The 27,337-nt window shown below is 37.6% G+C and overlaps 1 protein-coding gene across 9 annotated transcripts in view; it reads right to left on the reverse strand.

The window, feature by feature from the left end:
- Positions 1-18,455: 18,455 nt before the first annotated feature.
- Positions 18,456-27,337, reverse strand: part of NEBL (nebulette) — a 395,085-nt gene continuing 386,203 nt past the window's right edge. For all 9 annotated transcript variants that reach the window (XM_055353848.2, XM_055353847.2, XM_063709700.1 and 6 more), the window contains 2 exons: positions 25,680-25,786; positions 18,456-24,399 (listed from right to left, as the gene is read on the reverse strand). In XM_055353848.2, the coding sequence (XP_055209823.1) occupies positions 24,223-24,399; positions 25,680-25,786 (284 nt within the window). In that variant the 3' untranslated portion in view covers positions 18,456-24,222. The remainder of the gene's footprint in view (positions 24,400-25,679; positions 25,787-27,337) is intronic.

Genomic DNA, 27,337 nt, shown 5'->3' on the forward strand with positions numbered 1-27,337 from the left:
ATACCAACAACTGTTTTATTTCCTCTATTGTCCATACTAAGAGTAAGAAGTACCCTTCTATAAATACATTCTGTTCGTTGTATTATATCCTTGGCTTTCATATGGTGAACTAAAGTATGTCACCTTTCTCTCATGATTCTCTTTATACTACCAATAGGCTGGTACGAACTACATCATCTAATTATTGTCATTGCCTATCAATTAGATTCCCTATTCTCATCTTGTCCCACTCCAGTTCATCCTCCACACAGCAGAAAGAGTGGGCTTTTAAAAACTCAAGTCTAACAATTTTACTTCATTGCTTAAACACCCATAATAACTGCACATGGCTGTTTAGATAAAGATCAATCAACACCATTAATGCAGCTTTCAGGTCTTGCAAGTCGGGCCCTACCCACCTCATCGGTTTCCTGTCGTATGATTCTTCTCCTCCTTCTCCACACTACTCTGGATTTCTGTAGACACTCCGTGGTTCCTTCTATCTTGGGGCCTCTCTGATGCTATTCCCTCTGTCCTGAGTCTCTTTTCCTGATATCTTTGTGTCCTTCACATTTCAGATTTTGACTCAAGAAAGACCTCTTTGACACCTCAGACTATATCAAGTCCTTCTAGTATATGCTTTCAAAGCACCTTATTTTTCTGGATTCTGAACACAATTTATAACTATACATATATTTTAATATAATGTATTTCTATTTCTTCTGCTAATCTGTAAGCTTCCTGAAGAAAGTACCACTTTCCTCACAATGGCATCTCCAACATCTGGCAAATAGATGTTTGTTGAAGGAAAAAGAAAACAGTTCAATTTATAACCTTCTAATTTTGTTTGTTTGTTTTTTGTTTGTTTGAGATGGAGTCTCACTCTGTCACCCATTCTGGAGTGAAGTGGCACAGTCTCTGCTCACTGCAACCTCTGCCTCCTGGGTTCAAGTGATTCTTCTGCCTCAGCCTCCGGAGTAGCTGGGACTACAGGTTCATGTCACCACGCCCAGCTAATTTTTGTATTTTTAGTAGAGACAGGGTTTCACCATGTTGGCCAGGATGGTGTCTATGTCTTGACCTCATGGTCCACCCGCCTTGGCCTCCCAAAGTGCTGGGATTACAGGTGTGAGCTACTGTGCTCAGCCCTAGTTTTTATAGTTAATTAATTGTGACTGAAATGAGGAATACTGCATGTATCCATTCATCTGTTCAAAATATTTATTGAGCATCTACTGTGCTCTAAGCACTAGAATTAAAACTGTGAAGAAGACAGACTATGTCCCTGCGTTCACCGAGATTACATTCTTAAGGAAAAAAATTGATAGATGACTGGATGGATGGGAAAAAGGGATAAAGAAAAGAAGAAAGAGAAGGAGAAAAAGAAAACATGTGACTTTGTCAAGTGCTAGGAAGAAAAGTAAAGCAGAATAAGACAGAAGACTGATGGAGTGGGACAAGACATACTTAGGCAGGATAGCCAGGGAAGGCTTTGCTAAGGAGGTGATGTTTGAATGTAACTAAATTATATTAAAGGGAAACCATGTAAACATATGGAATAAGAGAATTCAGGTAAATGGAGCAAGGAAAAAGGCTTTGAGATGGGAACAGCCAAAGCACTGTGGCTGGAACAGAGAGAAATCAATACTGAGGTAGAGCACTTCAATCTGATGAGATAAATGTAACATATTGATTCCTCAAGAGTAGAAACTAACTTTCAGCTTTAAGTTCTCTATAAATATGGTAAACATGCCATGTACAATGATAGACCATGGTGATCCATCATTTTAGTCTACCTCCTAGGTCACTCTTGATTTGAACAACAGTTTGTGTTCAAATAAGTAACTTTTTCTACCAAATGTGTGAGCAAAGAAATAACAGCAACTTCTTTACTATCTATTCCAGGAAAAAACAAAAAGGATAGAACACTTCCTAAATCATTTTATGAAGCTAACATCACATTGATACCAAAACCAGAAAAAAAAGTTTTCAAAGGAAAATTATAGATTCTCTCTCATGAATATAAGTGCAAAAAGTCTTTTTAAAATATGAGCAAATAGCATTCAGCAATATTTAAGAATTATACACCATGTTCAAGTGGGATTTACCCAAGCATGGCTCAACATGTAAGAATCTATGTAATTCATGATATTAACAGGCTAAAGAAGAAAAATATAATCATATCAATAGGTGTGGAAGAAACAATGGACACAATTCAACATCCATTCATAATTTAAAACACTTAGAAAAATGAGAGCAAAGGAAAAGGTGTTCAACTTGATAAGGAGCATCTACAAAAAACCTAAAGCTAATATACTTAATGGAGAAAAACTGAATGCTTTCACTGTAAAATAAAAAACAAGGCAAGGGTGTCCGCTGTTATTCAACACAGTGATGAAATTTCTAGCCGAAGCAAGAAAGCAAGAAATGGAAACAAAATGCAAACAGATTGAAAAGAATTATTTTAGATCACCTGTACTAGCAAATGACATGATTGGGTACACAGACAATCCCAAGGAATCTACAAAAACACATATGACTAATAAGCTCAGCAAGTTCTTAGGATACACAATAAACATACAGAAATCATTTGTATTTCTGCATACTAATAATGAGTACCCTATGTTCATGGACTGGAAGACTCAACACAGCAAAGATGTCAATTCTCCCAAAAATTGATATATAAGTTATATGCAATTCCTAGTAAGATCCCAGCAAGATTTTTTGTATATATAGACAAGATTATTCTAAAATATATATGGAAAAGCAGAGGAACTAGAAGAGCTAAAACAATTTTGAAAAAAAAACCAGTCAAGTGAGAGAGAAATCAGTTTATTCAATTTCAAGGGTTATTGTATAGCTGCAGTAATTAAGAGTATATTTGGTATTAGTGGAAGGATGGACACAAAAATGGATCCGAATAAAGAACCCAGAAATAGACTCACATGAATATGCCCAACTGATATTTGACAAAAGAGCAAAAAAGCAATGCAATAGAGGAAATATTGCCTTTTCAACAAATGGAGCGAAGGGACAACAATGAACCTTGACCTAAGTCTCACACCTTATATAAAAATCAACTCAAAACAAATCACCAACTTAAATGTAAAAAAGAAAAGATGAAATATAAAACACTTAGAAAAATATATGAGAAAATCTTTGAGATCTAAGGCTAGACAGAATTCTTAGACTTGATATGAAAAGCACAATCCACAAAATTAAAAATGGACAAATTAGATATCAAAATTTTAAACTTTTTGTTCTTTGAAATATCTGTTAAGAAGATTAAAAGATAAGCTATAAACTGGAAGACAATATTTGCAAACTACATCTCCAACAAAGGACTAGTGATTAATATACATATATATAAAATATATATTTAAACACTCAAAATAATTAAAAAACAATCTAATTAGACAGTGAACAAATGACATGCATAGACATTTCACAAAGGAAGATAAACAATGGCAAATGAGCTCATGAAACCATATTCAATATCATTAGTCCACAGGGAAATGCAAATTTAAACTATGATAACTTAGATATCACTACATGTCTACCAAAATGGCTAAAATTTTAAAAAGTAGTGACACCACCAAATACTAATGATGATGCAAAGAAATTAAGTCATTCATACATTGCTGGTGGGAATGTAAAATGGAAAACATCTGGAAAATCATTTGGCAGTGTCTTAAAAATTAAATATGCAACTATTATATAACTAACAATTATACTCTTGGGAATGTATCCAAGAGAAATGAAAAACTTTTGTTTGCGCAAAAAAACTATACCTAAGTATTACAGCAGCCTTATATATAACAGCTAAAACTTGAAAAAAATCCAGATGTCCTCCAGTGGGTGAATAAACTGTGGTAGATGACATCATGGAATACTATTCAGTAATAAAAAGAAATGAACTGGCTGAGCCCAGCGGTTCACGCCTGTAATCCCATCACTTTGGGAGTCCAAGGCAGGAGGATTGCTTGAGCCCAGGAGTTTGAGGCTGCAATGAGCCATCTCACCACTGCACTCCAGCCTGGGTGACAGAGCAAGACTCAGCCTTCAAAAAAAAAAGAAAAAAAAAGACAAAGAAATGAACAATTGATACATGCAACAATTTGGATGATCCTTTGGAGAATTATGCTTAGAGAAAAAGGCCAATCTCAATGTTTACTAACTGTACAATTCCATTTATATATCAGCATTGAAATTACAAAACTAGAGAAATGGAGAAGAGATGAATGGTTAAGGATGAAGGGAGGCCAGGAGAGAATTGGAGTGGCCATGGAGGGTCCACATGAGGGATGCTTATGGTGATGAAAATGTTCTGTATTGTATTTTATTATAGTTTTGCAAGATGTTCTCATTGGAGGAAACTGAATGGTACATACAATCTCTCTGTATTGTTTGTTACAAATGAATGTAAATATAAAATTACATCAAAATGAAAAGTTTAATTCAAAAAATTTTAAAATCAAAGTTTATGCTCAAATCAATGGCTATTTTTCTGGATTGCAGGTTTATCCATTACAACATGCTTAGCAATCCTTTCTCATTCCAACATCTTCAAATATTCATCTATATTCTCTTCCTTTTGATTATTTAAATTTTTGCATGTTATTCTTACTTTTACTTTAGTACATGATAATTTTAAAGGCTCTAGCTTGATTTTTTTCAAATGGGAAATAGTTTCCAAAACTAATTTTTTGTTAATTCATCCATTTTCCACTGGTTTATTATATTTTCTTTATCATATGCTAACTTCTTAAATACACCAAGAACAATTTTCTTAATCACTCTTACTGTTTATTTTGCTAAATGCACTCAGAATCTCTTTGTCAAGTTCAAAAAAAATTTTACGGTCTTATTTATAATCCATTAAATGTATAATTAATTATGGAAGGATTAACATATTTACAATATTTAATCTTTCCATTCAAGAATAGGGTTCTCCATTTATTCCTATTCTTTTGTATCTCTCAGCAAACTTTTATAATTTTCTTCATATAGGTCCATTTAATTCTTGCTAGAATTATTCCTAAGTTTTATTGATCTTGTAGCTGTAGTCTTTGTTTCCATGCAAAGGAGATAGATGTCAAGTTTCCTAGTTTTAATACATTCTGTATTTCTTAAACAAGGGCTAAACAGTGGGGGAGGAAGTAAGGGGTCTCTCTACCTACATGTAAGCAATCATTTTTAGAGTACTGACTGTCATTTTCGTCAGCCTTGAACTTAGTAGAAATTCCTCCCTGATACTAGCACTAATGTGGTCAGACCTACTTTTGGTTTTCTTCTTTCCTATGTCTCCATAGGAACTCTAGTAAGAATTTGTGAGAGGCAACATGGGCACTGACCAAACGTCATTGTGAATTGAATTTTTTTTTCTTCCATTCTAAGCACAAAGTTTTCAAACAGGTCCCAGCCACCCAAGAGTACTTTTATACTATGTGTATTTTTGCTATATCATTCATAGTGATATTTTGGCATGTCAGATATTGCCAAGTGTTTTTGTAAACCCAAGAAACAGTAGATCTATGTCACTCCCAGTGATCTATCAGTTCAGTAAAATGCTTTCACAAAAGGAGGTCAGGTTAGTTTGTCATGATTTGTCCTTAGTGACTCCGTGTCTTCTAGCAGTCAACACATTCCTTTCAAAGTACTCATAAGACATCTGCTAAAAATTCATTCTATAATTTGACCAAACTTTGAACAATTTATTAGTCTGTAGTTTCTGGAGTCCACCCTTTTTCAAAACTTGTGACATTTACTTGCCATCAATCTTCTGGTTCCTCTCTTGTTGTACATAATTTTTTTAAGATTACCAGTGGTGACTCTGATTACACATCTAAATTCCTTCAGCACCCGGGGATGAAACTTGGCTGCACCAAAAGACATGACCTCATGACATGAATTAAGTCTTGCTCTCCTTTTCCAGTCATCCTGGGCTAGAATTTCTTTACTATATAGATTATTCTACTTTGCTAGAATCTGAAACTCTCGAGAGAAACAACAATTGTGTGTGGTGTTGTCCTTACAGGGGAAATTGTTTCAAAGTGGCACAGAAGGCAAATCACTTCCTGATGTATGATCAGCAGTGATGTCTAGATACATGGTGGCATGGGTGTGTGCATGTGTGTGCAATCCGGATGCTTTTCCTGGTTTCTCCATTTTAGACTGTTACCTGCTTGTTTTCTCGTGTTGAACATCCCCTTGCACCATGCTTATTTTAAATAGCACACGCATTTGGAATCTCCAGTTCATACTGCTGAACACCTATCTTGTCCCTAATGGTTGGACTGGAATAACGTTAAGACCTTAAGACACACAGCCCTGCCCTGTTGTTTCTGGATGAATGGTCCCACCACCAGTTCTTGAGTCTCTGCAGCTCCACCTTCCAGCCTAGTCTGCCCTTACTCCCAGTATCGGTTCCACTGTACTTGTCTCTGTAACTGTTTCTCAGGAGTTCACCCCAGGCTCCACTGGTATCACTATGAACCAGCATGCACTGCAGTACAGACTGACTCCGGGGCCATAGCACCTGCTCTCTGGGGATATACTGAGTCCCAAGACCCAGGTGCTTAAACCATACCCCACCCCATGCCACCTCCTCCTTGATCAATTAGTTCCTGCCAGAAGACCCAGTATGGCTTCTCTGTACCTTGCCATGTGTAGATAATTAATAAATGTTTATTGAAATGAATTAAGTAACAATTGCATATCCACATTCACTTTGAAGGAGGCTCGGTAAGTTTTGTAAGGGTCTATTTGTATAAAGTTTTGCACCCTTCCAAAGCCAATTTCATTCTTGCTAAAGCCTGGGGGATCCTTAACAGCTCCATTCCTGATCTGTGCTGAGACAGAACTCTTTCTTCTGCTGCCTCCACACAACTGCACAAAACCCTTAAACTGAACGCAATTCAGACCTGGAACATTCTCGCATCTTCTGAATCCCTTGGCTCAGAGTATATTATCCTAGTGCCCAGGTCCTATCTGCCTCCTAGGACATAATTCACTCATAGAACCCACACCGCAGCTCAGGTAGGAGACCTCCAATACCATACAGGATATTTATTTACCTGCCATGAATCTCAAAGGATGACAAGAAGTAAATCAGCTTCTAGAATATGTGTGAAAACAGGAGCTGAGACATTCTTGTCCAACTCTGCAAGATTGCTAAGTTCTAATGCACAGGATACACCATTCCTTCTAACATATACACCTCCATGGGGACCAGAATACCCAGCAATTGATAAACACTTCCATCCATTCCCCTATCTCACTTGCAGTTCAGTCAAGTGATTGTCAAGACATCAATAGAAAGTTCTGTGTAAACACAGGCACTATAGCTAATCAGTAGGATGTTTATTGTATCACTGCTTGTCAACCATTGTCAATAAGGATCTGAGTGCTATAAAGGAGAATTAACTGGTTTCTAATTAAATAATTATATTACCTCTATAGAATAAGAAATTCATTAAAGACAATTTCCAATCATTCTGATCGTTCACATATTTGGTTTCAGCCTAATATACTGTAGCAAAAAGTATTCAGAAATAGTACGCAGCTGCCCTCTTGTGTCACTTTCATATAATTAAATCTATTAATGTTTTACTACCAGTGATTCAATTAGCTTTGCATTTTTAAAGGTCACCATATACCACTACGCTTCCACTTCTGATGATAATATCCTAAATGGTCATTTACAAAGTATGATATGTGGAAAGATACCAATTCTCTCTACCAATGAAACTTAGTGGCATAAACATCTAAATATTGAAGAGGTAATATAATTTACTCTGTCCTCCAGGTCCTCTCCTCATCCAAATACCCAGATGTCTTAAAATGATTTTGCATCATCTCATTATACTTAATTAATACCTAATCAATATTTAATCCATTCTTAATGAGTGTATGGATTTGTACTAATTCTTCACTACTGGCCACTCCACGACCCCACAGGAGATGAAATGGAAGCAAGTTCTCTTTCATAATTGCCAAGGGCATCCCTCACAAAGAGCCCCTTGTGGTCTCTGCTGCCATTTATTAACCACCTATTATGAGCTAAGTACCGTGCTACATTCTTTACAAACAGAATATACAACAATATGCATAAAACAGAAAGCTTATCTTCATGTAACAGAAGAAACCCAGTTATCAGAGTTAGATAATGCCTTCCCAGAAGCCAAAGGATAATGATGGTCTCATTCTTCGCATTGTAACTTGGCAAACCAAGGCTTGTTTGTTCTATTCTTCCACATCCATCTACGATAATAAGCCACCATACACGAATTTGCAGACAGCCAGCTGCTCAACACACCAGAAACTATCTTACTAAAGTGAGAGTAAGTTTAAACAATGAAGATAACTAATGGATGTTCTGTTTCTTTACTACGTTGTGTTTCCTTATTGAGTACTCTACAGTTCCAGCTCTGTATCACAGTTCTCTGCATTATGGAAGAGTAGATATAAAAAACTGAAAACAAGTCATATTGGTCTGGGGCAAGTAGGAACTGTACTTTTGCACAAATCAACACTGGTTTGGTGGCTACACTCAATAACTGGGTAGAGAGAGGATCCAGTAGTGACACAAGAAGATGAACCAATTGTACAGCCTCAGTCCCTCATCTCCTGGGAGGTAGAGTCCCTGGAAGCACTTACTGCAAAGACATAGGAATAAGATGCAATGTATAAAATGTAAGCTGAGATGTGACATCCTGTGACCAAAACCAGACATTGTGAGAGTGGAAAGAGGAGGTTCCAAGGGTGCCTTGAAGGTGGGAGCAGGGTGGGAGATGTAGAGTAAGGAGGTGTCTGTGTTTCTTGTTGTGTTAATGCACACACTGGTGGTGGGCTCCCTCTAGAGTGGGCACAAAGCGAAATGGATCCTGCAACATTGACTCTAACTCCATAGAGAGGGGAGAGATACCTGCAGATGGGATGTGTGGAAGACGGTCCTTCTGGAGACTGTAACATAACAACAGTGATGTGGGGCATGCAATAGCGGATGCCCAGCTCAAGATCATTGCCAAGGGTTGGAGTCAGAGGAGAGACACAGGGGCCCAGTCTAGCTCTGGAGCTGAGCTTCCTGAGGCAGGGTGGGGCAACAGGAAAGCCTTGAGAGTCAAAAGTCTAAGTCCCGGGCTCTTATTCTAGCTCTGTGATTAACTTGTTCTGTGACCTTGAGCCAATTGCCTCACCTTCCTTGTTCTGTTTCTTCATCTTTCACATGTCTTCCTTGGGCGCTCAGAAAGTCCCTCCATTCCTAATGCTCTCTTTACTCAATCCCTTCCAAGGTAGCTTAGTTGTGTGTGGCCACCCACGGGGACTGATTTGTTTTATTATTATTATTTTTTTGAGACAATCTTGCTCTGTTGCCCAAGCTAGAGTGCAGTAGAGCAATCTTGGCTCACTGCAACCTCTGTCTACTGGGTCCTAGCCATTCTTGTGCCTCAGCATCCCAAGTAGCTGGGATTACAGTCATGTACCACTATGCCCAGCTAATTTTTTTGTACTTTTAGTAGAGATGGGGTTTCTCCATGTTGCCCAGGCTGGTCTCAAACTCCTGACCTCAAGCGCTCTGCCTGCCTCAGCCTCCGAAAGTGCTGGGAGTCACTGTGCCCAGCCTGATTTTTTATTCCTGTTGTGAAAGTTGTCAGAATGAAAGTGAAATCACTGATGTTATGGAAATCCTGACAAACAGAGCTGCGAAAGGATATGAAGGGAGGGATCTCAGGTTTGTATGCCTGATAATTAAAAAACTCTACAAAACCACAACCTTGCACAAAGGCCATTGCAGCCTAACACAAAAAATACTTCACAAGAACATGTGTCCAGCAACTGCCTGTCAACCTGGGGCTGGTGTCATCCTTGTTTTTGTTCTCAGTAGCCAAGGATAATTATTTCAAAACAACTATGTAATCTTCCTCATTTCTGCCTTTAAAATCCATTGGCTTTCTCTCCCTCCCCAAATATGCACAAAGTTTACTATAGCATGCAGATTCCCATTACAGTACTCTATTCCAAAATAAATATCTTTTTCTTTTAAAGAGACTCTCTGTTAGTTATTTGGGTTGACGTTGTTATGGGATAAACTGTGCACCCCCTTAAAATTCATATGTTGAAGCCCTAGGATCCAGCTTTCAGAGTGTGACTATATTTGGAGATATGGTCTTTAAAGAGATGATTAAGGTAACATAAGGTCATAAGGGTGGGCCCCAGTCTAATATAACTGGTGTCCTTATAGGAAATTAGGACACAGGTACAGAGAGAAGGCCTTGTGAAGACACAGGGAGAAGACAGCCAACTGCTAGCCAAGGAGAGAGGCCTCTGAAATAACCGGTCCAGCTGCCACCTGGTTCTTGGACTTCTAACCTCACTGTGAAAAAATACATTTCCATCCTCTTTTGCACTCAGTTCCCCTCTGGGTTTTCCTTTCTATTTATATTTTCTCCCACTTAGCAACCTTAAACACTCATGGGCAAAGTCCACATTGTGCCCTCCCCCCCATACCTCAACACAATTATCTTTCTCCCTCCGATAGGGTTTGGATATTTGCCCCTTCCAAATCTCATGTCGAAATGTAACCCCCCATATTGGATGTGGGGCCTAGTGGGAGGTGTTTGGGTCATGTGGACAGATCCCTGACAAGTGTCTTGATGCCATCCTCACAATAATAAGTGAGTTCTCAGTCTATGAGATCACCCGAGATCTGGTAGTCTGAAAGAGCATGGTACTTCCCGCCTCTCTCTCTTGCTCTGTCTTTCGCCATGTAACATTCAGGCTCCTCCTTCACCTTCCAACATGGTTGGAAGCTCCCTGAGGCCTCAACAGAAGCAGATGCCTGCACCATGCCTCCTGTACAGCCTGAAGAACCATGGGCTAAAATAAACCATTTTACGTCATCAATTACCCAGCCTCAGGTATGCCTTTATAACAACCCAAAATAAACTAACGTTCTCTCTCTCTTTCTGTTCTATAACGCACAGCAACTGTATATGGAGAAATGAAGCCATTAACATACAACATACACAAAGCAGTGTCTGTAACTAAAGAGTACACATGAAAACGAACACACACAATGGCATCCAATGCCAGGAAGGGTTTGGTGAAACAGACACTCACATAAACTGTTGGTGGGAGTATATATTTGAAGAAACTTTCTGGAGGTTAATTTGGCCACATACATCAAAAGTTTTAAAAGCATTCATACCCACAAGCTGAATATCCCAGGAAACAAAATGAAAGATGAGGAAGTTGGGCGGGGGGAGGAACTGAACTTCCAATGGCCAACTTCACTAGAAATCACAGAAATGAAAATGTGTGAAAGAGGAACACTCTATTAATGGTGGGTAGCTAAATTGGTTAATCTTGCCAAGAGACAAATTAATAATCATTATTAAAATCTTAAAATTATATTTTCCTTTTGTCTCAGCAATCTCATTTTAAGGAATTTAGCCCAATGAAATAATAATGAAAGTAATAGTAAGAACATATTTACTGCAATATTTTAAGAGGGAGATTATCTTTTCTAGTATTTTTATTTCCATAGGTTTTGGGGGAACAGGTGGTGTTTGATTATATGAAAAGTTCTCTAGTGGTGATTTGTGAGATTTTGATGCACCCATCGCCCGAACAGTATACACTGAGCCCAATTTGTAGCCTTTTATCCGTCACACCCCTCCCACCCTTTCCCCCAAGTCCCCAAAGTCCGTTGTATCATTCTTATGTGTTTGCATCCTCATAGCTTAGCTCCCACTTACGAGTGAGAACATACAATGTTTGGTTTTCCATTCCTGAGCTACTTCATCTAAATGTCCAATGAGAGGGTTAAATAAATAACAATTTGTCCATATGATGGAATCATTTACAGAAATGATTTAATGATCACAGAAATATTTCTTATACAATGTTAAATGGGTAAAAAGTACAAAAAGTTTCTAGAAGTATTGCTAAAAATGTATGCATGTGTGTAAAAATACTCTGGAAAAACATTCCTCAACACCCACAATTCCTGATCATGAATCTCCCCACGTATTTTTTTTTTTCTTCTCTGTACTCTTCTGAATGTTCTCCAGTAAGGCGGGGTTACTTTAAGTAGAAAAGCAACACATCATTTTGAAAATGGAAAAACAAGCCAGGCACGTGGCTCACACCTGTAATCCCAGCACTTTGGGAGGTCGAGGTGGGTGGACTGCTTGAGTCCAGGAGGTCTAGACCAGCCTGGGCAACATAATGAGACCCTACCTCTACAAAAATTTTTAAAAAATATCAGGCAGGCATGGTGGCACACACCTGTAGTCCCCACTACTCAGCGAGCTGAGATGGGAAGATCACTTGAGCCCAGGAGTTTGAGGCTGCAGTGAACCATGGGCACACCACTGAACTCCAGCCTGGGTGACAGAGTGAGACCCTGTCTCAAAAAAAAAAAAAAAAAAAAGGCATGGGAAGGAAAGAAAACGAAGGACAAAAATGAAGCACACACACTTGAGAAAGGGACGATCTATTGCAACACGCCACAAATCTGCCTTACAGGCCCTAGTCTGAGCCCTGCTGGCATCATGTGTAGCATCACATGTGGAAGAAACATGTATTAGATATTTAAGAAATCCAAGTTAAAATGCCATTAAAAACAACAGATTAGAAGTCCCAAGGCAATCTAACTGCCCAGTCTGCAAGAGGACCAGATGGCAGCCTAGAGCGCCATATTATACTCTGCTTGGGAAAAGGAAGAACTGGACGTGGAACAGGAGAAGATATTCTGACTTCCTATCCATCCCGTGAAGACTTTGTTCTTCTTTTATCTTAATTTGCAGTTGCAGAGTCTTAAAGAAAATGAGACACTGACTTCCAGGCCTGAGATAGGAGAGTCTAGACTCCATCAAGACTTCTGCTACTCCAAAGCATCCTTGCTGTGGTTTGGGTGATCAAAGTCAGGCCACTGCTTGGGATCACGCTCCTCAGGGCATATAGCTGGGCTGATGACCCTACTGGGACATTAGAGGAAAAAAGAAGGGCAGCTTCAGACAGGCGCTCATTCCTGTCCTCCCTGTATTAGGTAGATTTGGAGTATAGCATGGGAAGCAGAGTGGGGGACGGAAGGGACACGACGGCAAGAGACAGAGAGGGGAGCTGGGGTTTTATCTGCCCTTCAAATCAAGTGCCATTTGACTAAGTTCCCAGTTGGCTCAGGTCCTCGTCTTCCAGTCTGTAAAATGGCACACTGATGCGATGTCCTCCTGAAGGTGGGGATGGACTAAAGCTCCCCGATTGCCCGAAAACCCGTGAGTCTGAGTAAAGTGCCTGGAAGTGGAGAGATACTGCTGGCCGAAACTCATCTGCCTCAGTAGTATTCAGCAGAAAACAGAGGGTCTGCTCACTTTCCCTCTGACTTCCATAAGTTTCTCAAACATAAAAAAAAAAATCGACAAATGGCTGACGAATCATAGAATCCTAAAATCAAGGAATGTATCCCTTGATACATTCCATAATGCATGAAGTCAGTTTTCAGCATTTTCCCAGTGCTTTCTAAATCAAGAAAGGCTAAGCTACAAAACAGAGTGCAGCATTATTTTGGAGACATCACTAAACTGCAAAGGCATGAGAAAATAAATAAGGACGACCTGCGGAGATTCTACTTCCTGATTCTGAGATAATTATTATTAATAAGTAAGGAATAATAACTTCCTGATCCTAAAATAATTTTGAAACATATATTTCCGCTTGAAACTAAAACTTTGACTTTTTCACCGAAGTGAGATATTCGGAGTTACAGGTCTGCCTTGGCTTCAAATGTTTTCTTCCTTCTCTGCCAAAGATGATCCTGTCCCACAGATAATCACTTACCTGTCAGGGTCACCTTCGGCATTAAGGCTTCTTACTTACTGCTAAGCCCCATCCTCCCCAGTGGATCATAATCCAGCTCTTTGATCTGTGCATGAATATCATTAAATTGACTCTGTCAAATTCTTAAAGGTTATGTATATTATGAAACTTCTATTGAAGCGTCTCAGTGACAATCAAGTAACTTACATCAAGACCAGAAGCCCTGTTCAAAGCTCTGAAAATGTTTTAGTGTCTTCCAAACATGGAACCTTTGAATGATCCTAAGAGGCTGCACAGTATAATTATAGTTCTCATACCATAAATATGTTTTGTTTGCCGGTTTTGAAAATAAATCATCCCAGGGACCCAACCTCCTACCCAACCTCCACGTCTTTCTAGGATGTAAATCACAGAAGATGGAAAAATCCCCCCTGGACCTGCTTCTTGTTTTTCCAGCTACAGGATGGTTACAGGCAAGAGCCACATTGAACTGCTGGAGCTGTGGCCCAGACACTCCTGGAAGAAGGCTTGGCAGGTGAAATGCACAAAACAAGTTTATCCTGCAAGATTTTCAGGCTCCTTTCCTCCCGGTCCCACTGAGATGAACATAAACAGTGGAAATATGACTTGTGAATAAACCCTGAGTTACAATATAGATGTGACACTATAGTTAGATCATAAGAGCTAACTTTTTAAAAATTTTTACAAAAATCAACATACCAAAAAGATGTAGAGGTCCAGAAATCATTTTATGTAGCACTGTTGGAAGCCAAAAAATTTCTTTCCAAAGAAAGAAGTACATGCAACCAGGAAACGTTTTAAATATCAATGAGTTTTCCTACAACAAGCATTTTGTTAGGCATTGACTATGGGAATCAAATATGTCCAAAATATTCCCAATTGTTAATTTAAATGGCCCAAGGTAAAGTGTGCAAGCATACAGTTAGACTTTTAAAGGAGGCAGGTGTTCAAAATTCTTGCTAGAATTCTATAAACAAAGCTGTGACTTACCTCACAGCAAGGATGTATTCTAAATAACTACAAACAACTTTCTTGCACTGCAAGTTATTTTTCTGTATGTTCCCCAGGTATTGTAGCATATCTAACTCATACCACGTATTAGATGGGAATGACAATCCCTGAATATGTTAAATCTAAAATGGGAGAACACAGTATTTTTAATCAGACTGTACCATAATAAACTCCAGTAAGCGCACGCTGTCCCAAAATATTCAGGGAGGAAGTAAGGATACACAGGAAAGCCTATGTAATAACCAATCATCCAAAAAAGGGAAGTGAAGTATTCCACATCTGTAATGCTTTGTTTATATAATTAACTCTTTGCAACCTGCTGAATCTTATTAAAGTGAAATAAGTCATAATTCGAATAATAAAAGGGTGTGCTGACACATAAATTTGTCCATATGCATGCACTGACTTTTGTCCACAAGGAATTTAATGGTATTAAAAATACAAAACCGAGCATTGCTACTGAAATGAAAATTTGGGAGAAGACTGGAGTATTTCTGTCACTAACTGCTGGTGACTAAATTTTCCCATGTGTCTCATGCTTACATGAACTTGGATGGCTCTCAGGGCTCAAATAGCAGTTCCTCAAAGAACTCTTCCAGGCCCTCCCTCCTGAGTCCACAGATCGTGGGTCCCAGCTACAAGGACTCGGGGCACACTAGCCTTCCCTTTCATGACATCTCTTAAACTGTAATTAAGTAATTAATTGTATAAGTATATAATTAGTCGTTTGATGTCAGTCTTTCCCTACTAATATGAAAGCTTTATGAAGAAAGTGCCTGTGTTCCATGCCTTGAATCAAGCAAACACTGAATAATTATATGTCGAATGAATAAATTACAATTACTGTTTCTTCTGTTTTCATCAAGAGCCGTCACTGAGTAAGCCTGGAAGAATTAAGTACTTCTGAATAAAGCTCTGCTAAAACAACTCCGCTTTTATCATCAGAGCCTATGACACTCTCTAAGGTGGTCTCTGCTATCCCCTTCTTCTTTGCCAAACATTCAAATATGAGTGAGAACATTGTCTAAACCCCCAAATCCTTCCTTTGTACATATGTACTAGTAAAAGTGAAATTCATTTGATATTAGTTATTGATGCCCTTCCCAGGGCCCGGGGAAACAACTTCTAACTACCAAAGTGATTTTAGATAGGATATATAAATAACATATCATAAAGCAAAACAGTAAAATTTAAAACAACTCTGTGACATTTTAACATAATGTAATCGGCATTTCAATCACATTTTCTATATAGTGGTTTGTTTGGGGGAGGGGGTACATTGTGCAACTCTCCTGCTTATCCATAAAATTTGTTCCTTGTCAAAATGTTATTTTTTTACTTTGTCAGATATGAAAACTATGAAGCCAGGAATGGTGAAGCATGCCTGTAACCTCAACAATTTGAGAGGCTATGGCAGGAGGATCGCTTGAGCCCAGGAGTTCAAGAACAGCTCTGGCAACATAGTGAGACCCCATCTCTACAAAAAATAAAAAAAGATTAACTAGGCACAGTGGTGTGTGCTTGTAGTCCCAGCCACTCAGGAGCCTGGGAGATCAAGGCTGTAGTGAGCCATAATTGCATCACTGCACTCCAGCTTGGGCAACAGAGAAATACACTGTCCCAAAAATGTATAAGTAAATAAGAACCCTGTAATTTGTGCCAATGGATGTATATGGCCGCTTTGTTAGTCTAAGTCTCTGATTGCTTATAAGCCATAGAAAGCCTTTCAAAGGCACCTCCAGGAAACCTTATGTACAAGTGTGGAAAGGAACGTAGGATTTGGCCTTGTTGGGGGCCCTAAGGGCACACAGGACAGCAGAGGAGGTGGCCTCCTGGGTGGGCGAGCTTTGCATGCCTGGGATGGAGAGTGGGTACTCCCTGGGCAGCAGGAGCTGGTGTTCCCTCGTAAGGGGCCACCATTAACAAGAATCTGTTTCTCCCGTGGCCCTGTGACTCTTCCACTGCCAGCCATCTACTTTACTCTGTCTATGCTAAGTATCTTTTCCCCCATTTCATGAGTTCTTTTACTTATACTTTCTGCTTACTCACAGCTTAGGCTTCCTCCTGACTTCTTTCTCTACGTTTTTTAATCATACAACCTGAGAGCCAACTTGCTTTCCCTCTTGAACTCAGGCCTCTTCAGGGGGATCTGAGCAGGTTCAGCCACCACCATCCCTGTTAGGCAAAGTCCTTGTGTAGCCCTGCAGAGTCACCTCATTCCAATCAGCTGGGACCAGGGAAGTGAGAGCATGTAGGACAGAGCACGGTTATCCACAAAAATTACTGAAAAAGTTAGTTGGGGCCACATAGCCTTCGACAGTAGCCCTCTGGGAAAAAAGGCAAGAAGTGTGACTGTCTTGTGTTAAGAATCAGAAACTAGTTCCCTTCAAGAGTGATCTGATGACTCAATTTGGGATGCAGAAAAGTTTCCTCTTTCCTCAGGTAGAATAACAGGAGTTTAGATGTTGTCCATTTCTCTATTTTAGTTTACTATTCCCTTTCATGTTTGCTGCTCAAAACAGAAAAGGAACTGGTGGGTGGGGGGCAGGGGAAGCTACAAAGATTAAAATGCCACAACGTAAACACAAAATCAGCAACTAGACTCTTGGTTCTAATATTAACTTTTCACCTTTGAATCCATTTTCTCATTCTGCTTTTTTTCGTCAGAACTCTGCAGCCGCCAAATACAAATATAATAGACAAAGGCCTGAGAATTTTGCTTAGAATGACAGAAAGGAGCTAAAGTTCACAACTGGACCATATCCAGTTTTCTGCCACAATAAAACTCATATTCAATCCCTCTGTGTAGGAGAAGCATATATTAGCCCATTTTCACACTACAATAAAGAGCTGCCTGAGATTGGGTAATTAAAAAGGAAAGAGGTTTAATTGACTCACGGTTCAGAATGGCTGGGGAGGCCTCAGGAAACTTACAATCATGGTGGAAGGCAAAGGGAAAGCAAGGCGCTTTCTTCACGAGGTGGCAGAAAGAAGAATAAACAGAGGAGGAACTACCAAACACTTAGTAAACCATGAGATCTCGTGAGAACTCACTATCACGAGCACAGCATAGGGGAAACCGACCCTGTGATTCAATCACCTCCACCTGGTCTCTCCTTTGACACGTGTGGATTATGGAGATTATAGGGATTACAATTCAAGATGAGATTTTGGGTGGGAACACAGCCAAACCATATCAAAGCAGATTATATGAAGAAAAAAAAATTCCCCTTTTACCCACTTTTTAGTTTATTATATATGAGTATTTTTGTAGAAACTTATTTTGGTAGAAAAGTTGTTTGGTGCACATGTCATAGTTACCTGTAAAACCTCACAAATGTTTAAGATAATAAAATTATAAGCACAGTCTATTTAAAAGCTAAATTATTTTTTGTCAGAAAAAAAAAAAAAATCTAAGGTATTCATTTCCCCTGTGGCCTGGGTTGCAAAGAGTAAATTTACAATCGAATGGAAAAAAAAAAAGTCTCAGAGGGAAAAAAGGTAGTGAATTCTTCAAATAAATAACTGTGCTGTCTTGTGATTTCAAATACAGTGTGCTTGATTCATAATACTATTAAAATATTCATTTCATACTTATGGAATATAAAAAACAGAAAATCCAATATTTGGAAGAAGTGTTTATTCTATGAGCAGATGTCATCCGCAAAGTTTATCAATTTACAATTAGGAAGGATTATGAGCCAAAGAGAAAGTTTTACAAAATAATACAATAAGACTAGCATCCAAATCGCATAGATTTATATGAGAGTGAAAAATAGGGACTCACTTTTTCAATTATGGGAAGCGTAGAGGGGGAGAAAAGCAATTGTATTCTGTGATAAATGAGCCTTTCTTAGCTGAGAAATCAGTTTCTTCCCATTTTATGTACTCAATTTGTGCACTTTCTATTCTATGCTCCAAACCATTTCTTTCATCTTATGAATATAAGAAAATTAGAATTGTACTATTGAGGACATATGAGGAATTTATTCTTGAAATAAATTAACTACAATGATGCATTGTTGCAGTACTTTGATATGAAATCAGAAAGATACTGAGCTTGGAGAAGCATAATATTGTTATCACTTACAACTAAGTTTATTTGGGGGAGGAAAATATCTTGACTGATTCACCAATGTAAATGTACTGAAGGCAGCACACACCTCTGATGCGATTTGATGTGAGTTGTCATGTTAAATCTCAGACCCGGGGTATTATTAAGGTGCATTGCTTGCATCTAACAACCCATGCTCCAAGAAACCACGGTGAGAGCCAAGAAGTGAACCATTTTTTTTATATCCTGCATTTATTTAAGCAAACCAAATGTGTAGAGATAGGAAATTAATGTGTTATAATGTTTTACAAATACAGAGAGAAAACACAGAATATTAAGACCCTGAAGAGAGTGCATTTGAGAACGCAGTTCTATCATAGGAGACCACTTGCAGGGAACACATTGAAACCATTGCTGACACAGCCATCTGTCATTCCTGGTTTGCCATCATTCAAGTACTTTCAATAGATAAATCGGTGATTTGCTTTTAAACAAATATTAATGTTAATGATTAGGGTAGCCTTGAAGGGTTTGTGAGTGACTGTACTATACAATGTGATGCTAGGCTTAATGTGTCATTTCAATGCTGTTGTACATTATGCAGGGGAAATAATGTCTTATTACACATTAACTGCGACATCTACTAAAATGTGAACTAGTTTGCATAGGTTAGTCCTTTGGGCAGCACGATGTTGCTCTAGTCCACCAAGGCTTAAAGATTCACAGTGTAGAGGAAAAAAATATGAATTAAAGCATTTCTACTAAAATATATTTTAATAGCTGGTGTTAACAATTTGCATAACAAAAGCCAAATTATATTAGTAACATTGTAACATTCCGTGAAGCCCCTTCATTTGGAAAACATTCAATGTTTTCTTCAAAACTGTTACACTCTCAAAGTTAGTCTTGCAAATTAATCATCAACCACAATTCTACATATTTTGAAGCAAATAGAAGCCAAACTGTACAATGGTTCAATTTTGATCACAGGTCAAACATCAAGTTTCACATCATGCCTGTAATAGACTTGGTGCTGCTTCCTAAATGCTCAGCAATTCATTGCATGGACACTGGAGAATGGGACTGTGATGCAGTTTTCTCTTTTCCTTTAAAGTACATCATTCTTAACAGCAACTGGATTACAAAGAAGTGATACTATGCAAACTGGATACCATGTATCAAGCACAAAAAATCCTATGGCATTCCCAGGAATATACTGAAGTCATACAGACAACTGAGAAAATTTGCTCAAAGATTCTTCCAAGTTTATGGGTTCAAGTAGTCTAAGCATCATGGAATAATAACCACAGAAGCAACATACAATGCCTTGACTTTTTTGATCAATAGTTGACAGCTAGTTGCGAGGAAAGGGTCCAAAAGGCATGGAATACTTCAGAGACTTTTATTTTAGCATCCTTGTTAGTTTACATAGCTTCTTACTTAACTAAAAGCTCTCCCACCTCCATATCACCTTAACCAAAACAACCACAATCTAGCCACTTTTAGATTATCAGAAGCAAATCGCTAAGGTATAATTAATTTATGAAGTGAAGTTCATCTTGTGTAGTGAATCCAGCCTCACAATTATTCTATCTTACAATAGGCATTTTAAATCCCAAATCTAAAGTTAATGTTTATATAGCTCAACTCTATATAAATCCACAAAGAACCTTTCAGAAATAGATGGAAGAAGTCGGCATTTTCTAAAGCTCTAAATCTTTAGAGATAAAATACAATCAGCTAACACCTTTAATATCTGAGGAGCATCCCACTTCCCTACCACAAAAATATCAATCATGTGTAATAAAATATTACTATAGAATAGGCAGCAACTTGCTTGCTTGGTTTTCTTACCAAGACCATACTAGACAAACAAGAGTAATCAAAAAGGCACCTATATTTGTATATATCTGTATTACAGTTTTGGTATATCTTTTATCCACTTTCTATAGGGATGTGTTATTAAAGATCACACACATTTTCTTCATCTTTTATTGAAAACATTCCACTGGAGATGGATGAACCTGAAAACGAGGTACATCCCTTGAACTTCCACTATCTTTTTAGAAAAAGTCTTGTTCCTCATTCCCAGAGTGTTGTCAAGCTCAGCATGGAGAGGATAAGGAAAGACTATGGCACATTGGAAAAACCAGATCTGCATCTTCTTCAAGAAATAAACCCAGTGGACAGAGAGGGGCTGGTCTAATCTTATCCATATTCCTACAAGGTGCTTGCGGAAACTGTGCTTACAAATGCCTGTGTGGTGTATGGAGGTCGAGGAGACCTGGGATCATCAAGAGCCTCCTCCATGGGCAGTTGATAACCAAATAAATATTTCAAACTGGGCTACACTGCAAGTGTGTAAACAATAACAAGAAGACATGAAGGATTCATTTTGCCATAGGTTAGAAATAGAAAGCTTTCTAGAGAACAAGGATTATTAGTAAAAACATGTACTACAAAAGCTTACAACAAAAGCAATATATTCTGTTGCTATGCTTTGCTCAAGAGAGAGAGGATCCCTATACAGCTTTGTTTTCAGAACATTTTAAAAGTGTATCAAACTGTTCCTTGTGCTTCTGTCAGGCTTGAGAACACATCAAACTTTAGAAAGTCAGGTGCATGCTCTCTGTGCTTGGACATTTACACAGTCATCTTTAACTCAATTTTTAAAATCTTCTTTAGCTGTCAGCTTCATGCACGAGATACCTGTTGCCAAATCAAAAGTGGGAGGGAAGCACGTGGAAAGTGGAAAAGTTGTTCAGGCATGTCATTTTTTTTTAAATGATGCTTTTAAAAATAGCACTTTGGTTTTATACATATATTTTTCCAATATTTCTCCTGAGATGCTTAACATCCTGACAAGCTTTATTAACAACTGCCAACAATAGCAAATTATGGCCTGAAGAGCATGCAACATCTTGTTCAGTTTTAGTCTTCATTGTAAAACAACTACCCTTTAGTTAAATTCTGATCAGATCTTAATTCCTAAAGGCTTGAAGCAGAAATATTTTGCTATGCAAACATTATTACGTGAAGCTTAAAATTTTAGGAGACTGATTCCTCAAATATGTATTGACTTTTATGCTCAGTGAATCTGGTTTTGAAATTGGTGGATGAAATTACTTTCCTGATTACAAGCATTATTTCAAGTCAGTTTTCATTGCAGTTCCTATGCTATTTATCCAAAATTGTACCTGTCCTATATTTAGTCTGAAAATTTAATCAACAACTACTCTTTCTTATAATCACAAAAGAAAACGGCCTGCCTGGGTGAAATGTAAATATATACTTAGTAAAATAAAATTGAGCAGGTATTTTATCCTCAGTTTTAATGACAGATTTTTTTGCAAAAATATTGCAAGTTCAGTTTATTTTTGTAGGTTTGTGTACAATATACCAAAACAGATATGGGGTTTTATCACTTTAATCACGACTGGCCATTTCAGTCAGAGAAAGCCATTCAAACCCCCTTAAGAGAAGTCTCCAGTTATTTGCCTGCATTTATTTTTTCAACTTTATGTCAGTGACATATAGATGCAGCTTCAGTGTAATAAAGCTTATTTACTCTTTTGGCCTAATAAAATGAAATCACAGATTTTCAAAAGCATGTGCTAACTTTTCTAAAGTGGAAATAAATTAGCTTTGGCCTTTGGACTAGTAAACGTTTCCTTAAAAGATGTTTTACAGGATGTTTTGTTAATTTCCTTGAATATAACATATAAGGCAGATATCCCCAAGACCCACACATTTTAGTACTTTTTTGCAATTTTGCTTTTTCAGTTTTATCATAACTGTGAAGTCAGACCCTAAGTGAATGCTACCCTGTTGCAGGTCACAGTAAAGGGCACAATCAGAAAAACACAGGGTTGCTGATGGGTGCCAGTGGCTTGGTGACCTGGACTGCAGACTCTGGGTGAAATTTCAAGACCCACCAGCAAGGGCTAGCAAAAGCCTGCAAAGTCACTTATTCGAAAATCAAAACATGGCAACAATTTCTTTCTTAGAGAACAGGCTCTTGGGCCTGTACTGAAAAATCTCTGATGACATTCCTGTTTCATTCCCTTAAAAATGATTTAGAAAATAAAAGCAAAAAAAATGGAAAAGGACGTCTTTTGATTAACCAGTTTTGGTGGCTAGATTTCCATTCCAGAATTTGAATACCATTTTCCAAAAGAAGACACCAGATCATCTCTGTATAGAATTGGTAACTTTGTTTGCTGAGTATTTTTCCAGTCACACTCCAGCTTCCACTGCTTCACTGGCTTCTGTTACATTTTCTTCACTTTGAAATCAATGGTGGCATTAAGTTAATCAAAGCTGTTCAATGGAACACCTAAATCGCTTATTTACTAGAGTATACATGTTATTTCCTAAGATGTAAATCCTTCAAAACTAGAGTGCAATGCAGCAGGAAAATCTCAAGCATCTTTTCAAAGTATGTTTTTCTGATGAGCTGGCGACTAGAGGAAGAAAGGGCTTTTAGGTATCAGTCACGCTTTTTGCTTCAATAATAGGAACGCGCAGTGCAGCTGCCTATGTTACAGAAGCTTGAATCTACATGACATGCAACAGGGTAAATGCTACTAGGGAAATTATATCAATGACATTATAATTTGCCCTTTGCAGAGTAGCTGTGAAGTTATTTGGTCCTGACATTCTGTGGAACTGAGCATAGATTTGGGTCCATAGAATATAAATGGAGAGTAGGAGATGCCTTGTTACAAATGAGAAATAAATAGATCCCAGTCAGCCTAGGGAACAAGGAAATTTCTCTGTTTAGTAGAAGTTTCTAGATCCCTAAGGCCACCAGTCAATATAATTTTAACCAGACTGTCCTTCTGCCACTGTTTACACTTATTATATTGGGCAATTTTCACTAATATTGGAAATTGCCTCATGACTCAAAAGCAAAATGGGTTTGAAATTATTGGCTGCATTACAGAGTTAAGAGAATTGGCTTGGGGTGATTCCAAAGTGACAGCTAAGAAGTTTCATACACACATTACATTTAAGGGACAATCAACTTCTCTATTAAAGTCTACAAAAATACATTTCCCAGAAGGGTTCAATAGCCAATCAAAGGAAACCATGAACACAATTAGCAGCACCAGGTGTCCAGACACAATGATTTTTGTTTGTAGGAATTACTGAAAATGGTGCTGTTTTCAGCCCAGAGGTCATTCCTTCTTCCTGGTACCTGTGTGTCTAATTGTCAAAGGAAGGATACATCATTGTAAAACAATGGCCAAGTTGTCTGAAAAGTATCTTCTATCTTTTAAAAAGATTAGGTTTGGGATACATTAGAATAAAGCTCAAAGGGCAGGGAGAAATAATTAATTAACAAACTCAATGTAATTCGCTGGGAGCATTCCTGTTCTCCCTGTTCTCTGCACTGTGCCGTACATCCAGCCATCGTCAATGGGCTGCACGTTGACGATGTAGTCGCCGTCTCTAAAGGAGACCTCGTCTTCATCCTGGGCACTGTAATCGTACATGGCTCGGTAGGTCCTCTGAGAAAGGAAGAAGGGATTATACGATGAATGCCGAAATAGCTACAGCCACAAATTCCAATCACAACACACCGACCGACACATAAACTAACTATTAGGAATGTTTTCAAACACATGTATCTCTGGAAATCTGTAAACCTAGCAGCTCATTGTGCTGATCTCAAGTTTACTAGTCTAGCAAATAGCTTAATATTTTTGGAACAGGGATAGAAAAGTCACTAAATACGACAGCTAGCCCATCAAAAAGTAGGCTTTGAAATAATAAAGCCAAGTTCCCCCCAACTTCAGATAACCCCAGAAACCTTAGATAATATGTGATTTCATATTCTTCAGAGAACAAAACTCGTCATATGTCAGAGAAGTCCAAATCTCTCCTGGCAATGTACTTTTTCTTAAGTTGATGCTAAAAATGTTCATTTCCTCTTAAAACTATGTAAAACAAATGAAAGAAAAAATGCATAACATACTCACTATATAGGTTTCTGTATCACTATGAGAGAAATTTAGCATATTAAGTGTCCTGAATGCTAAGGTACATACTCAATTGTACTTATTATATTATGATTATAATGAGTTTTCCTATATTTGTTTTTGTTTAAGGCTAAGCATTTAGCTAACATTAACATCAGACAATCTCAAAATCAAGTACATTCACAGACTGAGGACATGGCTGGGACCCAAAGAATTTTAGAGCGATTCAAGTTACCAGACAGTGTAGAAGAGTTTTCTAGGTGTTGAGGCAAAGACCAAGAGACTATGTTGAGGGCTTGTGGAAGAAATTTCTGCATGAGAAGCCAAGTATAACTAGCAAATGTTGAACATTTCTTCCAAGTTTTACACTGAATATATGAACCAGTTCTTCAAGATTTCCAATGGGGGATTTGAAGATATATTTTGGCCACATAATTTAGGCTTTTGTGTTCATTTTGATTAAGATGAACTTGTAAATACAACCATCAAATATCCATGCTCCTAAGGCATGAGTAAAGATCATAATCGGCTAGTACCAATCATGCAGTAACAACTAGGATACTGTACTGGTAGATTCTTTGTATGTTTTATTGTTTTATGTAATGCTTATTAATGCCTTCCTTTCTCAACAGTTTACCTCTGTAAGTTTTTTGCTTCCTTCAAAAGAGTTGTATAAATGGCAACACATCATCATTTATCTTTAAATGAAAATACCCAACATTCAATTCAACTCTATTCCACATGTATTTACATGCTTGAGGGGAAATGGGAAGACCAGATAAGGAGGAACGTATTAAATGGACACTTACTAGATTTGGTGAATGCTGCATTGATCTCATGGATGACACACTGGTCTGGTGCATGTAGCCATAGCCTTGGGAATGGCTTTGCTGATAGGCTCCGGGAAGAACAGGTGCTGCATGTTAAACATACACACACACAAAGATTCCTTAAAGTTAGCCTCGAAATACCCATCCCAAACCCTCAGAGTGATGTTATGCTCTGCTAGAAGCTTCTGAAACAAAATGCCTTTTCAGTGTTGTGAAATTTAAGTTGCAGTGTTATAAGTGATCTCTAGATTAGTAGAAATCTTAGTAATTAGGGACACATAAAGAAACTCAGCTTAGCATGCAGTTAAATATGCTTTAAATATTCTTGTGGCTCTATTGCAGATGCTCTGTTAAAAACATAAACAAAAATTGTTCACACTCCCTTAATGAAATCATGTCTTTATTCGACCATGTGATCCTTTTAGGCATTTTCCAAAAGAAAAACAAGAATTTTAAAGGAATTTAATGATAGAGTATAAGTGTTTTCACAGGGTATTTCTCATATAACAGATACTGTCAATATTTCAAGACATACAGCTGAATGTTACTTTTACAAAGACGGCAAACATAACGTATGTTTAGCAACACGTTCGTTCAGTAGTTAACAAAAAGTCCATACCCTTTAAAGAAACATTTACTTAGAATATATGAGTCTTTATTTTATGAAGAAGTGATATTCAGCTGACTTATCAAGACTAAATAAGTCAGCTAAATATGTTACAAAAGCCTCAGAAACCAAATCCTTAAAGAATTTCATAAACATTATTCTTCTATATTAAAAAAGTATCAAAATAGTATTCATTTAGTATGTGCTCTCCAAACCACTAATTATGACATTCAAAAGGCATAGTTCCTGTTTTGAAGAACTCAGAATTCTAGAGAAGCCAACATAGAAGCTAGATTTTAAAATCCCACAGAATCAGCAGACATATGCTTGTGTGTTTCTCTGTGAATGCGTTTAAGTTATCTGTGACCAGAAACATGAGCTATAAATGAGGGTATTTTTGTAGCGTGCCCTTCATTGTCTTTTGAATAATTTATATGCTACATTAGTAAAACTTATAGTCATATGTGCTATAAAATATATAATAGTTTGCCATTTTTGTTTAACCAGGTTGAGTATATAAAGCAATTATAATGGGTTGATTTATTCAGAACAGTTTTTATAATAAAATAAATAAGATTTAATTCTGAGTGTTATGAATAATTAATATTTTATAAGTAGAAAATTCACTCTAATAAGTGAGATCATCAATACTTTAAAGAAGTTTAATCATCAGAAAATTACAAATCATTTAATATGTTCTCCAGATGATAATTATATTAGATTGAAAGGGGATTTTTTAAATAGTTCTTGAGTGAATTTATCTTATAAAGTTATTACAAATTATGCTTAATGTCCAGATAGGGGACCAAAGAGAAACTGCCAAGATCTCCACTTGAATTATAGTATATTGCAAAGTCATTAAAACATCACTAAATATCAAATACTTCAGAAAAGAACACTTTTTAACATTATCAACAAAATTTAAATATTTGATATCAACAGATATTAAAGATATTGTCAAAATCCACTCACGAAGAAAAAAGAATGAAATTCCCATAGATCTCCAGGCCCACTTAATTAGCTGAGTAGG

This window comes from Gorilla gorilla, chromosome 8 (assembly GCF_029281585.2).
Source record: "Gorilla gorilla gorilla isolate KB3781 chromosome 8, NHGRI_mGorGor1-v2.1_pri, whole genome shotgun sequence".
NCBI lineage: Eukaryota > Metazoa > Chordata > Mammalia > Primates > Hominidae > Gorilla > Gorilla gorilla.